This window comes from Pectinophora gossypiella, chromosome 9 (assembly GCF_024362695.1).
Source record: "Pectinophora gossypiella chromosome 9, ilPecGoss1.1, whole genome shotgun sequence".
Taxonomy (NCBI): domain Eukaryota; kingdom Metazoa; phylum Arthropoda; class Insecta; order Lepidoptera; family Gelechiidae; genus Pectinophora; species Pectinophora gossypiella.
This window is the reverse complement of record NC_065412.1, coordinates 8,292,166-8,310,223: the sequence shown is the minus strand read 5'-3', so window position 1 is coordinate 8,310,223 and position 18,058 is coordinate 8,292,166. Positions and strand designations below refer to the sequence as shown.

At 38.7% G+C, this 18,058-nt stretch overlaps 2 protein-coding genes across 14 annotated transcripts in view; one reads left to right on the top strand and one right to left on the bottom strand.

Annotated features, from left to right (window-relative positions):
• The window catches only part of LOC126369484 (uncharacterized), a 156,668-nt gene that overhangs the window by 83,035 nt on the left and 55,575 nt on the right, over positions 1-18,058 (bottom strand). For 4 of the 13 annotated variants that reach the window (XM_050013906.1, XM_050013907.1, XM_050013909.1 and 1 more), the window contains exon 1: positions 1,706-5,749. The exons of 5 other annotated variants lie outside the window; for them this stretch is intronic. In XM_050013906.1, coding sequence (XP_049869863.1) covers positions 1,706-5,303 — 3,598 coding nt within the window. In that variant the 5' untranslated portion in view covers positions 5,304-5,749. Of the gene's footprint in view, positions 1-1,705; positions 5,751-18,058 lie in introns of those variants that run through there. 4 more of the 13 variants (XM_050013903.1, XM_050013904.1, XM_050013916.1 and 1 more) reach the window with 3 other exon arrangements.
• LOC126369488 (uncharacterized) lies at positions 10,517-16,803 on the top strand. The gene is made up of 2 exons (XM_050013922.1): positions 10,517-10,922; positions 11,377-16,803. The coding sequence occupies exon 2, from the start codon at positions 11,397-11,399 to the stop codon at positions 16,611-16,613; it is 5,217 nt and encodes a 1,738-aa protein (XP_049869879.1). The 5' UTR covers positions 10,517-10,922; positions 11,377-11,396; the 3' UTR covers positions 16,614-16,803.

Below are 18,058 nucleotides of genomic sequence, written 5' to 3'. Positions count from 1 at the left end.
CACCGTAGATGTATTGAGCGGACATTAATTTAGACTAAAACTTACTACGTAAACTACGTCTGTAACAAAAAAATCAATTCCGTCAATTTCAAATCCGTCAATTGTAAAAAAAATGTATTAAGTACTGTACTTATTTTTAATAAAATAAATAATAATAATAAATAACACTTAGAAGAATGTGTACATACTTATAGAAATCATCAAAGACAAACTTACAAAAAAACAAGCAAAAAAGGTACTTAAGTAAATATTAAGTATGTGATCTTTGTTCTAGAACAGTATATTGAAATAGCAAAGCAATCGCTCCACCGTCACTTTTAATATGTAACTAAAGAAGTCACAAACATGTTGTGGCTTTGGTTAGTATAATAATAGGTATTGGGGTATTGGTGTAAGAGGCGTGTTATATTGTAGAACAGTTGTAGATAAAGTTGACATCATGTATGAAAATACCAACGCGACTGGGCAATGCAAAACATCGGCGCGCATTGCGAACTTGTGACTTTCCGTCACGAAAGGCCATCCAGCACAGATTTAGCCGAACAGAATATTTTCTCGGGCGACGCACTTGACTCACTAAAGGCAAATTCTTCCCGAGTTTACCACAGCTTAATATAGTTTGCTAAATATTTTACCAACTTCTACGTTCTTGTGCAACTATGCGTTTTATCATGTACCTACTTAATACTGATTGATTTTAAGGGAATTTAGTTACCAAGTATTCGAATACTGCATATGATAAAATTGTAGTTCGTTTTAATTATAATTTAAGTGTGCTTAACAGTTATTATGTACCTACTAACTGCATAGGTGAAACATTCACATCACATGATCGTATTAATCGAATTCCACATTGGGAACCTAATTATCTTGGTTTATCAGTGTTAGCGCGTGTTCGTCACTTGATAACACTGAGGACAAATAAACAGCTGTACATAGTTATCAACACTAATCCTAGAGCAAATTGAAATATAAAAAAATAGACATTCAATGATACAGTCAAAAGTGCCTTTAGCTCCCTATTTCTACGTCTATAACAAGACAAACTATCATGCTTTGTACAATTTGGACTTTTAAATAGCAATTCTATAAACATAATTCACATTGATTACATTTGTAAAATATTCTTATTGGAATTACAAAACAAATCTTCGGCTAAACGGTGTTGAATTCTCCAATAAATTCCTGCAATCGATATTCGTCAAGATTTGAGATCGTAATTCCGTCTAATGGAATATCGAGTATAGTACAATAACATCACATATCCATAATTTCTTTAACCACGATAGTCTGATTCATACATAATACTTCCATTAGTAAATGGAAGACTTTGTGCTGTAATCCGTTCGCTTTGTAGGTATGAACTGAACAGAATTTTCTTGCTTATAAATAGGAACTCACCTTAGTAGTCTGGGTTTATTGTCAATATTTATCTTGGGAGCCCTGCAGAAACTAGTAAAAACAAACTAATGGGATAAGAAGATAGAGATAAACGCTATTACGTACACAAACACTCATGCAACACACGAACAATTTAATACATGTTTTTTAGGTTATTATAGTTCAGTTCATTCACGAGCTACAAACGTTAGTATTCATTTATGTCGTAACAATCTATAGAAGTACTTGGTAACGGCCAGTACTAGAAGGATCACTGCACACAAAACCACAACGTGCGGGGATGCTGGTCCAGGCGCGGACTCACCAGAGCCTTCGGAACCCTGCTCTTTGTCCTTCGCCGTGAAACGCACGAAATCTTGCAAATGGTTCGGCAACTTCTGAACGTCTTTCTCCTTATTTCCCTCAATGACTTTTATCTTATGCTCAATCACTTTTGGTTCCGTATACACGTCTTTTCCTGACTCTCGCTCATCCTCTGTTTCAGGATCTTTAATACCAAGTTTTTCCCATCGCTCTCTAGCTTTACAAATAAACTCTTTTTCGATTCGATTGTTAACTTTAGACTCAAGTGCATCTAAAGCTGACATACTTTTTGAAACCAATTGCGAATCTGTAGCTGGATAATTTGTAATCTTTATAATTTTTTGTTGTTTTCTTTCTTGTCTTTGGGCCATTTGGTTCATGTATTCTGAATACATTTTATCACGTTGAATTTCTTCTTGGCTACTACTAAATAAGGATGAAACTTTTCCTTTCTCCAGTTTTGCCGGAGTGTTCGTACTGACGACAAAATCTTTTTTATGTAGTTTATAATAATTATCTTTGTCAGTAAATTTCTCTTCCATTATCTCCTCCTTTTCTGATATCAGAGGAGCTCTAGGACTGCGTTTTTCCGTCGGTGTTGCATTTAGTTTCATCTCTTCAAGTCGTCGAATTTCAGCTTCTACTTCTTTTTCTTTCTGTCTGATGTACTCCATTTGTTGATCACATAAATCTTTTGGCAGTGATGGTCTTCGTGGAGCTAAGTTTTGAGAAATAGCCTGGTCTCTTAAATTTGTACAGTATCTGTGCATATTTTGTATTGTGGATACGTCATTTTCTATTTCTTTGTTTAAATTGCCTGTAGAGTAGTGGAAAAACTTTCTTTCACTCTTCATGGAACGGAAAGAACTATCTGTAAAATCAGAACTTTCATCGCTTTCATAAAAAGATGATGAATATTTTCTGGGCCGTGGAGGTGGAATAGGTTTGAATGATGATGAAAAATCCTTAATCGAGTTGAATTGATCTTGTATTCGCTTTGACATTTTTTCGACCCTTGAAGTACTTTTTTCTATGTGATCTAGGCTATGATTATAGTGTTTAGACATCGAAGTGTTTATATTGGTAGTTACATTTGGATCTCGAATTAGCGCAAGTAATCTACTTCCAGTTTGAGATTTAAACGGAACTATAGGTGGATTGTCGGGTTTTTCACGATCGGCTTTCTTATATTCGTTGTAACCTCTACGGTCAATATATTTTTTGTGCATGTCTACGAGCTGACTTGCATCTTCCTTAGTTATAACTGTGTTTGTTTTTTCCATTAACATTTTTTGCGATGGTGACAAACAGACGTAAACAGGTTCTGTTTTTGTAGGCACGCCAGTCCAGTGATCATCTTGACCTTTCTTCAGAGATGAGTTGCGAGGCTTAAGAGGAGGTGGAACTGAATCCTTTTGTCTTGTTTCCAAGGCTACCGTTTCTATAGAAGAAACATCAGGAAGAGGATAATACGGCATTTTTGTAACTGTATTTATTTCCTCCTTAACAGTAATATCATTAAAATTATCCGGTTTTGAACTAAATATGGTTATGTTTTGTAGGCGCTTAGACACAGATGCTAATTCCTCTAATATCTTTTCACCGTATGGTAAACTTGCAATTCTCTTCACACACAGATCCCGTAAATCAGATGGTTGCTTGATACAGTCTCGACTCTTAGTTTGCGAAGGAGTGCCTGTAACATAGTCAAAGACATCTTTTACGTGACTTGTAGAATCAGCTGTCAGCTTTTTTTCTGTACTGATCTTATTGTTATCGCATATTTCTTCGTCATGCATGTTAGAAACATCATTAAGGGACGAATAATTCGGGTTATATTTGGCCGTGCATTGGGAGGATCCTACGCTACTTGATGAATCTTGACGTGTATATGATTCCTTTTGGTTTTCTTGCGTACTTTCAGAATCTGATGAAACTTCTTTTATTAAATTATTAATTGCGTCATTAAGTTCACATTTTAAAACCTTCATTTCAATATCATACTCTTTTTGTGGGTTTACTGCCACTTTTGAATTAACGTTACTTTCATTTGATACGGTCTTAACATCTACGTCTTTTTCTTCTATATCTTTCACATATAAATTGGTTTTTATATTGTCTGTTGAAAGTACGACAATTTCGTGCTCACTGGGTATATGACATTCTTTGAGTAAATTATTTTCATAGCTTCCGGTAACACTTTCAAGCAATTCTGAACTATTAGTCGTCACATTTTTTGTAGATGCATCTATATGAGATCCCTTTAAGGTTTTAGGTATGAATGATTTTTTAAGGAGACTCTCTGTATCTGTTACTTCAATTGTTGGTGTTATGATTCTCACTGAAACATCAGTTTCCATACCGTCGTCTGTTTCATCGGCATAATCATGAATAGAACTAGTGCTGCTAGACGAGTCTGTTAAATAGACTATTTCTGCGCCTGTCATCTTTTCGACAGTCTTTACTGACCAGTCGCCTCGTGCTTCAGTAACAGCTGGTTCTTTGATTTTAGCTCCAACTAACATGCACTTTTGTGGTATCTGCCTTTGAGCACTTAACGTGATGGATTTAGTAGAATATTTATCTATCACTTTTTTGTCATCCACAAATACATCATCATCTAAATCATCAATGTCACTTTTCCTTTCAATTAAATGTGATTGTCTGCGTGAGGATGCTGATGATTCACCGCTTCCTTCTTCATCAATGACATCCAACATTCGAGGCGGACCAAGTCGAGGTCCCAGAAAGTCATCGGCTAATCCTCTTTTTCTGAGTCTGTGTCTTATTTCGCGATTTATTATGTGCTCGATTTCAGTTTTTATTTCCACAGAACCAGGATCCGTAGGATTAGTTGAAAGGTTTAATGTTTTTAGATAATTTCTGAGTGATCGCTCTGCTTCTGGAGTAAGTGCCTTCGTTTGATCACATTGAGCTACATTTAGAGGTATTGTAGCAACTGACAATGTTCCAGTTGCGATTTCCTTCAGAGATGGAACCTGATTATCCTTAATTTCATCTATTTTCTCCCACTCTACATCAGACTCCACATCAGATACCAGAACGTTACTACTTTCTATAATAGCTAAGGTATTTTCGTCTTCAGATTGAGAAGGTTCATCTGAAAGTTCTACAATTTTAGGAGCGTCATCATTATCCAAACTTTTACTTTTTATTTTATTATCTAATTTGCATTTACTTTTCAAAGAATTTTCAGGAGATTCTACGACATAGGATTCAAATATATGAGAATCATTGCCATTTTGTTCTAATACTATACTTGGTATTAATTCACCAGAGACTTGCACTTCGTCGCTGTTATTGTTTAAATCCTGAGTAGAGCACGGAACTTCATTGCTAATGATATCATCTATGCATTGACTTGATTCAGTTTCATTGCACAAAACTTTTGGATTCGATTCATTTTTCGACTTTGTTTCTCGAACGTTGCTACTTGAACTTTGAGCTGAATTTTGATCACTACAAGTGTCGGACACAGTTTTATTCACATCGCTGTTAATTATATTAGGATCCGGTCGCTGGTTTTTGTTTTTTCGTTTATTTTTATTGTTTTTACGACGTTTTGGCCTATCAGGCATATTGAAGAGAATACGTTACACTATTATCACTGTCACAAGGTAATCCTTATCACAAAACACACATGGTCCAATCAAACGTGCGTTCGCGGCGCGTCCCACGACACCGGTGTATAGTGCGTAGGAGGGTCCTGACCGAGGCGTCACGTCAGGCGTCGATAGGGCTTCGCGGCGTCCGCGTTATTCCCTGGGTCGCGTAAGGGCCAGCCAGAAGGGGACGTCAAACACGGGTTTGAGGTTAGGTTAATTTTCTTTTAGGCGAGCGGTCACCGGCCGCAGTAGTCGTGCGCTCGCGTGGCGATTTACTGATAATTATAAATGGGTTGAAGTACGCGTCCGCGCCGTGGACTTTATTTTTACGCGGAGACGTGTAAGCGAGTGGTGCGCGCGCGCTGCGCTCGCCACGGAGGGAGTCTACGCCTGCGCCGCCGGCCGCTCACACCGACGCAATGCGTCTGTATTATCATCGAACTCTATGCAAATTTGATATAACTAATTAATATTGCAATCACACTACTCTGCTATTTTGGGGTAGCACATAACGGGAACGAACTGCAAACACAAAGGCTTGTAAAGACATATTTGGATTTCTATAGGATTGTGGGCAAAACGTGACACAAACTGGTCTCCTGTGAATAGACCCACACAAACACAATTATGATACAAAAACAAATTCGAATGAGTTAGTAAGAAAGAAGGCGTATTATTACGTAAATACATTGCAGTGAATATAATCTGTATAATTATTTATTTGTCGCGACGATAATCACAGATAACAATGACTAACAGTTTTGTCTGTTATCGCTTTAGTGAAAATTACCAAATCATTAGTAGGTATGCATTTTTTGTGTTGCCTATCCCTGACAGGACAAGCAAAGGTTTCATGAAAAAATTTGGTATGTGTTTGAAGGTTACAAGGGGTTACTTAGATCTTTTTAGAACTTTTCCCTGAAATCCAAGTATGTAAATAGTATATATGAATGACTTTAACGACAAAAAATCAGGAAACTAATAATTTCGGGAAATAGATTATGATTACTGTTCGAGAAAATGTCGTAATCGAGGGAAAGGCAGCGGAAAAACTAGTTGGAACTAGTTTACGTCTAAAACTAGATCAGAACCCTATCGAGAGTGATTACGTGGGGGACTAAAAGCGGACTAACTAGCACTTTATCTAGACTCAGGTCATCTAGATGATTGACCACTTCCACAGCGCAACGTACTTACACTCAATAAAAGGTAATTCAATGTTTTTATACGGGCACTTTTAGTTATTTGAGTACACTTGTCGGTAAATGATACTTCCCTTTTGTACTTCAGCTATGTGCGAAGCTTTGATCGTTTTGTATGTGCATTGAAAAGTCCCTGCTTCCTGTTATTTTTAGTTGAATTAAACTATCCTCTCCATCACCTTCAAAACATTTACCTACGTAGTATCGCCTTCATTTGTGAATATGAGATGGTATATAAGCAAGTACCTATACCTATTAGGTTAGCGAAAACGAAATATATCTTTACGTTATTTAATTTTATTTAAATAAATTAATTTTGATACAAATACAATACAATTCAACCTTCTAATTTCATGGATATATGCATCTTTGGTCTTTATTTTGGGTATAAATGATGACCCTTTTTAGTACACCCAGGCAAAATCACATCGTCCGCCCATTATTATTCTCATCAAAGTAAAAGAATCAATACACGTACATAGTAACATTCTATACATTTTATGTAACATCCTTTTGTAGACCTGTATTCACAGATAAAGATTTTGATTTGATTTGATTTGAACAATTATTTATTACACCGTATTTTGGAACAATTATGGACTCGAGTAATGACAAAATAGGTAATTGTCCCGTTAAAGCTGTACAACGCCATCTATATTGTTTTTGGTGAACGTAGCCTGGAAAGTTCCTCATTGGCTCAAGCCTTTTTGCCCGTTACCAAAACCAAAGACTGCACATCTCAATTCATACGGAGTTTTAATTATGAACCGAGTGGCTACAGAAATAGCCAGCAGGTCTGCCAATTAGCCGTAACGTCTTTCACTACCAAATCGTGCGGCGCCATTTATGCCTTGCTGCGATATAAAACAGTTTAAACGTTTTTTCTTACATCATATTTATATATTTTTGCTGGCAAGTATGCATGTAAGACATGCACGACGAGCCAAAAGCTCTCAGAAAATATAGCTACAGTAACATTAGGTATTTATAGTTTCCTAGTTATTGTCACATCACATGCGTACCATAATCGTGCACACAAACAAAACTTTGTAGAAAATTACTAAATTGAATGAAATATAATCGTATATACTGTACTTACATTTAAAATCGGTAGTTTCCTAGGTCTAACATAAATTATGGATATCTGATTAATACTAACTAAAGACAGATCTAAAAGTGACAAAAAACGTTTTATTTTTTTCTACTTAACTTATTTATCAATTTTAATAAAGAAAAATGTAATAATAAGTGCGATATTTTGTCACGTTTTTCTATGACGTCACAGGTTACTTTTTCATTCAAATTCCATAGTAATTTCGTGTTTTGACGTTTAGTAAAACTAGTTTCACTAGTTGGAAACTATCCTATTGTATTATTATACCTATCTACAAATTATATCGAAAAGAACGGCCTCAGTGGTCTAGTGGTTTGAGCGTTAGGCAAACGATCCGCAGGTCCTGGGTTCGAATCCCGGTGGGGACATGTCAAAAAAATCACTTTGTCATCCCTAGTTTGGTTAGGACATTACAGGCTGATCACTTGTGCTTCGGAAGGCCTTGGCTAAGCTGTTGGTCCCGGTTACTATTTACCGATGTAAGTAAGTAGTCGTTACATGAGCCATGTCACCCTTTGGCGGCTCGGAAGATAATCATCACGAATAAGATTAAAATAGGTAAATAGAAAGTCTAAAAGAAAAACAATAAATTTTCAGAAATGAAGTAACTAGGACTGCTTCAGTGAATAAGTAGACATTTATTATTCGCGTTTCCTCTAGAATGCGTAATGAAGATAAATAGAGGTAGCTACATCCAGATAAATAGGTCAAGAGTTTTGTTCGCACTCTAAAAGTAGTACAATCCGACTTGAAACTGCATCCATTCAATATTCAAGAGATGAACTTGTGTTCATGAGGTACATTCGCGTTTATTTTAGCCTTTTGTTTCATCAGTAATAGTAATATAACCTAACAGATAGCGGCGCCAGCTAAGACACAATAAATGGTTATAGTAAAATATAAAATCTGACATAAAAACATGTTATCAATAATCATGTTTGTAATTAAGGATGCTAATAACCGTTTTAAAATTTTGTAAACCAACAGACATCTCAGAATTTTTATTACTTGCTATCATATCCCTAGCATTATCCCGTTTTTCATAGGGTCCGTTTACCTAACCTGAAGATTTGACAATCACCAAATCATTTTTGATTTGATCTTAAGATTTTTTGCTATACTTACGGAAAAAAAATCATTTTAACGCAAGCATGTTGCGAAGATTCAATTGATTAAATTGTTAATGTATTTAATCATGTTTTAAAAATAAATGTTTAGAGATTCTAGACTGCATTATTAATTTATATTCCATTAGGTGAGATGAAAATCTAATACGTGCCTATGCGGAATTAAGCGAGAAAAAGTAATTATTTGAAATAATAACTTTTTAACTTTTACGCCAGAGTTTATTATTCAATTACGATCAAGGATACGTCTGGTTGTTGATTGGTTTTTAAAAGGGTGACGTCATGAAGCTATTGAAAGCAAAATCTGTTGGAAAATACGGTGCTGACGCCATGCTTTCTGCAAATGCGTAAGTACGGAGAGTGCGGTGCCTTTATACATCTATAGTCTTCCAGAAATATTCCCGCCACCCTGGAGGATGGAAGAAAAGTTTTTATAAGAGAAAGCATTACATACTTCAGTCGGGTAAAAGCCCAGTATTTTTAACTCCATTTGCGCGTATTTACGTATTTGCATAGGGTACACTAGTGTTGTAAAACTATGAACGTTTTACTATCGATGTCTGACCTTGATCATTAGTTCTATTGATAGTATCATTTTGTAATACTTTTAGGTAGGTATAAATAGATTTTAGTAGATTAGTTAATTTAACTGTCCTTGAATACCGACAATGTTCTCTCTCAAATTGTCCTATGAAAACTACTAATCGATCTAGATATGTCTTAAATCCAGTTCTTATATATTTTCTTTCTTTGTTTCCAAGTTAGTTGCTCTATCAGATTCTTTTTTTACACCATTCAACATTATTATCATCATCAGCTGGAAACCGTCCACTGCTGGATATAGGCTTCCATGGCTCGCTACAACGACCGATCATCTGCTGCCCGCACCCAGCGTTTTCCCGCGACTTTCAGAAAGTCACTTATCCAACTTGTGTTTACACCATTATTCCGTTCAGTTTAATTTTGCATTTGGAATTTGGCACCTACTTTGGTTCTATTACTTTATTTTGATTTAGCGGTTATTTAGGCAATACTTGTTATTAACAATAGAGAATCAACAGCGTGATATGCATAGAGCATACCAAATCTTCACGCTGACTTAGGATAATTACCGTTTATCCATAACCAGCATTATGCATGCGCTATTACTTTATACATTTGTTTCTCAATTGCTGGTGATGAGACTAGTTCCTAAATTAAATCTTTTTGCGTTATTTTTTTTTTCCTTTTGCCATCTCCGCAACAATAAAACCGCATTCAATATTTTTTTGTTTGCGCAGGAGTGTGGAAAAACAAACGGCTGATCGGTGCATGACATAATCGCCGGATGGATCCGGGCCAGTGTGCCACGCCAGCCGGCACCTAGCCGCGTTTTGGCACATAGTCAACGGATTATAAGGTGAATGTGTCGACTGCACGCGTGGCCACCGTATTTTATTCGCCTACTGGTAAAAAAAGAGTACACGGACGTGACAAAGTGCCCGGAGAATTTATTGGAGTATGGAGTGCCCTCGAAAGCGTTATTGCATGAGTTCGCCATTGTTTTGTTCTAATTTTAATTTGTACAACTCAACTCTCAAGCTCTGTTTTATGTCTGCAAACTACTTACTATCGTTATTTTATGGTCGAATGCTTGTTGAAATTAAAATCGGTAGGTATTTGATTTCCTTTAACAAGTAGCTTGTTCAGTTTCACGCATAATATTAGCGAACCAAAATTTTTCACATTCTATAGTGTGCATGTTGGGGATCGACGCCTTTCATATTTATTAATCCCGACAGGAAGAAGACGGATTGCTATTTTTATTTAATAGGCGCTAAGTTGACATTGTTCCTCCCCCCGCATCCCCTTTCACTTGTACATTCACATTGCACTGAATTAGACGTTGATTTCATACTCCGATTTTACATTTTATTTCCAATATTACCTGAAGGCGTAATTCCTCAAGAACATGGTCCTTAGCAAGCCGGATTAAGAAGAGATTATAATAACCAGTGATAAATAGATAAATTATCAAGAAATTACGCCGAATATTCGTCGGCCATCGGGGTCACCGAGGTCACCGTAGTGGGTGTGGTCAGGAATACTCTGGATTACAGTGTTTTATTATTATAATTGTTATTAATCAACCCAACACTCTTTTAATCAGGTAGTATTTATGTTTAATCGGACTAATAATAAGGTCAGTACCAATTTTACCTATATTTTTGTAAGGGCAGTAGGTATATAACCTTGAAGTGAATTAAGATTCGAGTTTTCATTATTTTTTAGTTAATTTATACTGTTTAAAGTATTGTGAGCTATTGTAGCACACCTTAATTAGCTAACTTATGACTCAAATCTCTTAATTTGTCATTCATTTTCAAGTTATTCAATGTTTTCAACTGTTTACTTACTTAGGTAATATTATTTCGTTTCTGGTACTTAATTCAACGTAAATAATAAATAGACTTAGTGTATTACTGTTATATTGCCGTAATATTAGTGTGTATGTTATACTTGTATAAAATTAATAGTTCATTTCATCTTTAAAGTGTTAATTTACGTCTTAAAGTAGAAGATAGGTCAACACCGTGCGTAACTTTGATTTGTATACATTCCAGGCTGTCTCTCGCTTCCCAGAATGACCAAAGAAGTAGATAAAGGTGCGAGTAGTGTGTCGATGGAGGTGACGAAAGAGGAAAGGGACTTAATTAGAAAAAGAGCAAGTATTAAGGGTCGTTTAACGGCATTCACGAACTTCCTAACTCCTTTGAACGTTTCGTCATTGACTCCGGAGGCGGCCAGTGAGTTACAGTTGCGTACCGGTAAGATTGAATCCTTATATCAACAGTATGATGAGGTGCAGTCACAGTTAGAGTGCATTGTGGATGATGTGGATGGTCAGATCGCTGAGCGTAACGAGTTCGAGTCTCGATATTATAAAACACTTTCTAAGGCGCAGCAATTATTGACATCTTTTTGCAGTGATAAGGCCTCTCAACCTGGTACTCACAAGCAGGTCAAATTGCCTACTATCCAATTGCCGAAGTTTAGTGGTTCATACGAGAATTGGCTCGAGTTTCGGGATACTTTCTCCAGCTTGGTACATTCCAACGATGGTTTTGATGAGATTAGCAAATTTCATTATTTGCGAGCCTCGCTGGAGGGGTCTGCTGCTGTGGTCATTCAATCCATAGAGTTTTCCGCGATTAATTATTCCATTGCGTGGAAGCTCCTTTGTGAGCGTTTCGATAATAAACGTTTACTAGTGCAAAATCACGTGTCGGCTCTGTTTAACATCGAAACAATCACAAAGGAATGCTCAGTAACATTAAAACGCGTTATCGATCAACTTAACAAGAATCTGAGAGCATTAGAGTCTCTGGGCGAGCCTACCAAGCATTGGGACACGCTCCTTATATATATTGTGACTCGTAAACTTGATGCAAAAACCTACCGTGAGTGGGAGGAACATAGAGGCTCTCTCGATAAAAGTGATTCTATCACTTTTGATTCTTTCATTGAATTTTTGCGAAAACACGCTAATTTGATCGAAACTTTGGAATCGTCGCGCAGTAAATCCTTTAACTCTAACACTCAAACAAACACACAAAATGCTAAGTCTAATCCTAAATTAAAAACTATGATTTCAGTGCAAGACAGTTCCCCTTCTGCAATCATGTCGTGTCCCAAATGCAAGGGTGAACATAACTTAGCGAATTGTTCGCAGTTTCTCGCGATGAGTAACGAAGCACGGCTTCAATTGTTACCCAATTATAAGGTTTGTTTTAACTGTCTTCGCGCGGGTCATTACGCCAACCGCTGCAGCAGGCCAGGCTGCAAGGTATGTAAGCGCAGGCATAATACTTTAATTCACGTGGCTCAGAACAAACCAGTTTTGAATGACGAGCAAGTTCGCGCCACGCGCGAGCCCTCGCACTCCTCTGCCTTGCCTGTTGCGGAGCCTAGCGCTAACGTAAGCTTGACTGCTAGCGTATCGATGACGCCAGAGTACAATCAGGGCGAAGTTCTACTGTCGACAGCTTTAGTTAAATTGTATGACGCAGATAATCGCGAGTATATCGCGCGCGCTCTGCTCGACAGTGGAAGCACGTCCTGCTTAATGACAGAGAAACTGTCGCAACAGTTAAACCTACCTGTTACGCGAATTAATAAAAATGTATTGGGCATTAATAATGTCGCGTCACATGTTGGGAAAATGTGTCGTGTGCCCATGAAGTCTCTAAATGAGAACTTCTCAGTGAACTTACAGTGTTTCGTGTTGCCTTCAATCACTGATAATGTGCCTCATCGTCAGGTGAACCTGTCTGGTATTAAAATACCATCTGACTTATGTCTGGCTGATCCCAATTTTTATGCTCCGGCGTCTATTGATTTAATTATCGGTGCTGATATCTTCTGGGATATTATGGGGTCGCAGCACATTAAATTAGGCGAGGGAAAACCTACCTTACATGAGACTAGACTTGGCTGGATAGTCGCGGGTCCAACTAACAGCGGCCTTGTAGGTTCTCCATTGAAATGTAATTTCACAAAAGTCGATGACATTGAAAACCGTCTCACGAGGTTTTGGCAGCTTGAAGAAGTCTGCCCCGTGTCACCTGAGTTATCTCCTGAGGAAAAAATGTGTGAAGCACATTTTATAAAAAATACTACGCGTCTAAATGACGGCAGTTTCTGTGTGAGAATTCCCTTAAAGGAAAACCCAGACGTATTAGGAGACTCGTGTCATCGTGCTCGTCATTGTTTCTCGTCTATGGAGCGCAGGCTTCAGGGGTCTTTCGGTCAAATGTATAGGGACTTCATGTCAGAGTACGAGACTTTACAACACATGTCTCAACTTCCTGTGGATAAAGTAGAGCCTAATAGTGCTTATTTCATACCACACCATGGTGTTCTGCGTGAAAGCAGCACTACCACTAAATTAAGGGTGGTATTCAACGCGAGCAGCCCTACTTCATCGGGAGTTTCACTTAACAGCATTCAAATGGTCGGTCCCACTGTGCAAGACGATCTGTTGTCTATACTTCTACGTTTTCGGCTTTATAAGTACGTTCTCTCCGCGGACGTAGAGAAAATGTACCGAACTGTCCTCGTACATCCAGACGACAGACATTTACAACAGATCTATTGGCGCGCTGATCCCTCTGAACCTTTAAAAGTTTATCAATTGAACACCGTTACCTACGGGACAGCCAGTGCACCCTTTCTTGCTACGCGTTGTCTGAAGCAGATAGGCCTTGAGTGTGAGGACAAAAAAGTCTCTGAAGTCATTTTACATGACTTCTGGGTAGATGACCTGTTGACCGGAGGGAATGATTTACACGAAACTAAAGTGTTACGTGAGAGGGTGACCGCAGAACTCGCTTCAGCTCGCATGCATTTACGAAAATGGAAGTCGAACGAGCCTGAGTTAGTGCCCGAGTCTGCGCAATCATCCGTCGATTTAAATATCGGTAGCAATGAGCCTAATAAGGTGTTAGGCCTAGGGTGGGACACGCAATGTGATGAGCTTCATTTTCCAATAGGTGACGCCATTTCTAATGTCAATACAAAGCGTAACATGCTCTCCATCATCTCTCAAATTTTTGACCCCCTAGGGCTATTAGCTCCTTGCATAATAAGCATGAAAATGCTTTTACAACGATTATGGTTGCTTAAGTTGAACTGGGACGAGCAGTTGCCCCCGGAGATTAGTGTCGCCTGGGCTGAAATTATTAGACAACTGCCGCAGTTAAACAACTTACGCATACCTAGATTTGTTTTATGTGATTCACACGAGTCAGTCGAATTGCACATATTCACGGATGCGTCCGAGCGCGCATACGGCGCATGTCTGTATGTCCTAAGCGTTAATCAAGATGGTGATGTCTCCGTGCGCCTATTGTTAGGTAAAAGTAGAGTTGCACCTATAAAGCCTACGACAATTCCTAGGCTCGAGTTGTGCGGCGCCCTTGTCGGCGCGCGTCTCTACGAGAAGGCAATAAGCTCTCTTCGTATCCCTATAAAGAGCACCACCTTTTGGACCGACTCTACAATCGTGTTAGGTTGGCTGAAAATGTTGCCTAGTAAGTTGCAGCCTTTTGTTCGTAATCGTGTTGCGGACATATTAGAAAAAACAGGCAACTGTGTATGGAGACATGTCCCCACGGATCAGAATCCCGCCGACTTTATATCTCGCGGCGTAGATATAAACAAGATTCAGCATCTTGATTTGTATTGGTTCGGTCCGAGTTTTTTAAAGCAGCATGAGTCTAGCTGGCCGTCAAGCCCAGTTTCAAGTACTTCATTGCCTGAAGTGCGACATGACGTCTCTTTACACGTGACCGTTAGTGAAAACACTAATAATAGTGTCTTTATTGATTTTAATCGCTTTTCTAACTTTTTGAGACTGAAACGCACCGTCGCGTACGTGTTGCGATTTATAAATAAATGCAAAAAGCAGTCAGTTTCTCATGATTATCTCACGAATGACGAGTTAGAAAACGCATTACATGTTATTATTAGGACGTCACAACGCGAATCATTTCCCGAGTACAAGTTGCTTATTAATAAACAGAATTTACCGAAAAAGAGCCCTTTGTTAAAGTTTAATGTCTTTCTCGATGAAAATAATTTAATGCGCGTTGGTGGTCGCCTTCATCATTCCCATTTTTCCTTTGAAAAGAAACACCCTATCGTTATACAGTCCTCTCATCAATTTACTAAACTATTATTTAATTTTGAGCATCGAAAATTATTTCATGCAGGGCCCCAGTTGTTATTAGCTACAATTCGCGAAACTTACTGGCCAATTGGAGGTCGAAATTTAGCCAAAGCAGTTTTTCATCGGTGTGTACGTTGTAGTCGAGTTAAAGGACAAACAGTAGCGCCTTTGATGGGTAATTTACCACAGCAGCGCCTCGTGCCGGGAGGTTATCCTTTCGAGAATGTTGGTATGGATTATGCCGGTCCAATTTCATCCGTGAGTCGTCAAGGTAGGGGTTGTAAGGTGGTTAAAGTGTTTATAGCCATTTTCGTGTGTTTCACGACTAAAGCGATCCACCTTGAATTAGTTGGCGATTTGACCAGCAATACGTTTTTACTCGCGCTGCGCCGTTTCATTTCTCGGAGGGGAAAACCCATTAATATTTATTCTGATAACGGCACCTCATTTGTCGGTGCTTATAACGAACTGTCGCAGTTTTTAAAAACCCACTGTAACTCGCTGGCTGAAGACGTGGCCAATGATGGTGTAAACTTTCATTTTATACCTGCGTACGCACCGCACTTCGGAGGTCTCTGGGAGGCGGGAGTCAAGTCGACTAAGTTTCATTTAAGGAGAGTGCTGGGAGTTTGTAATTTAACTTATGAGGAGCTTAACTCCACCTTGATTCAGATCGAGGCTATTTTAAATTCCCGACCACTCACCCCACTGTCATCGGATCCGGACGACTTGACGCCATTGACACCTGGCCATTTCATCATCGGAAGACCTCTCACGGCTTTACCTGTTCCTGACCTTCAAGATCGTGCCACGAATCACTTGACTCGATTCCAGCGGACTGAACGACTTCGTCAGCAGTTTTGGGCAAGATGGAGCGTTGAATATGTTGCAGAGTTACAGCACAGGACAAAGTGGCGAACTAATCAACACTCACTGCAGCTGGATTCTCTCGTCCTGATTAAGGAAGATCATCTCCCTCCATTGAAGTGGAAGCTGGGTCGTGTCGTGGCCGTTCATCCTGGCTCAGACGGCATCAATAGAGTAGCCGATGTTAAAACGACAAGTGGTGTAGTACGACGAGCTTTCAGCAAGATTTGCCCGTTGCCCGTGTCTACAAATGATGTTTGTTGAAAGAGAAGCCTTTCAACGCCGGGGGGCATGTTGGGGATCGACGCCTTTCATATTTATTAATCCCGACAGGAAGAAGACGGATTGCTATTTTTATTTAATAGGCGCTAAGTTGACATTGTTCCTCCCCCCGCATCCCCTTTCACTTGTACATTCACATTGCACTGAATTAGACGTTGATTTCATACTCCGATTTTACATTTTATTTCCAATATTACCTGAAGGCGTAATTCCTCAAGAACAGTGCACTATCCTTTTGATGATCAAAACAAACAAGCAAACAAAGAGATATACGTCCAAAACCTGCCATTTATGCCGGGACATGATTGGCCGTCTACCCAGTCGGGTCAAACTGTGGGTCGCCGCATGGCAAGTACTATTTGTATTTCACTTGGTAATTTCCCGCCCTACGGACATGACGTGTCCTGTACGACTGATCTTTTGTCCCGTCTGGCCCCGTCAGACTGCTAGTGAATGTGGGAATAACTGAACACGCTCTATGTGGAAAATTCAAAATGGTACAAAAATCTAAATGATTTTCATATCTAAACCTGAAACACCTTAATCGGAAATAATATTATAACTAATATTCAGTCTGCATGATCTAGTGGTTAGAGAGTTTGACTCATGGTTCGGGTTCGATTCCCAATAAAGATATAGACAAAAGTACTTTGTGAAACTCTTTTGCTTGGTAAGGACATTGCAGGCCTGCATCACCTGATTGTCCCAAAAAGTAAGATGATTCCGTGATCCATCCCAACTAATAGCCCTACAACACCAGACCTCTACCAACCCGCAGTGGAGCATCGTGGTGGAGTATGTTACGTACTTTTAATTTTATAATATTATCATATCAAAAATGACTGCAACTTGTCTTTGATTACTTGTGACTCTGCGCATCCCATTAGGAATTAGATTAGATTAGGTTATGTATGATGTATATTATATTACTATATTATTATATTATATTTATTATTATTATATTATATAACAGCCTCCGTGGTCTAGTGGTTAGAGCGTTAGGCTCACGATCTGGAGGTCCGGGTTCGATTCCCGATGGGGACATTGTCAAAATCACTTTGTGAGACTGTCCTTTGTTTGGTAAGGACTTTTCAGGCTTGAATCACCTGATTGTCCGAAAAAGTAAGATGATTCCGTGCTTCGGAGGGCACGTTAAGCCGTTGGTCCCGGCTATTAGCCGTAAAAACACCTCCACCAACCCGCAGTGGAGCAGCGTGGTGGTGCTCCATACCCCCTCCGGTTGATTGAGAGGAGGCCTGTGCCCAGCAGTGGGACGTATATAGGCAGTTTATGTATATTATATTATTTATTATAATGACAATATATTACCTATTTATCTTAGTAATTTTATTGATTTTGGCAATAACGTAGACAGTAATGAATCCAATGAAAAGATGAGCATTGTACAACGTTTTACGTAACTTATT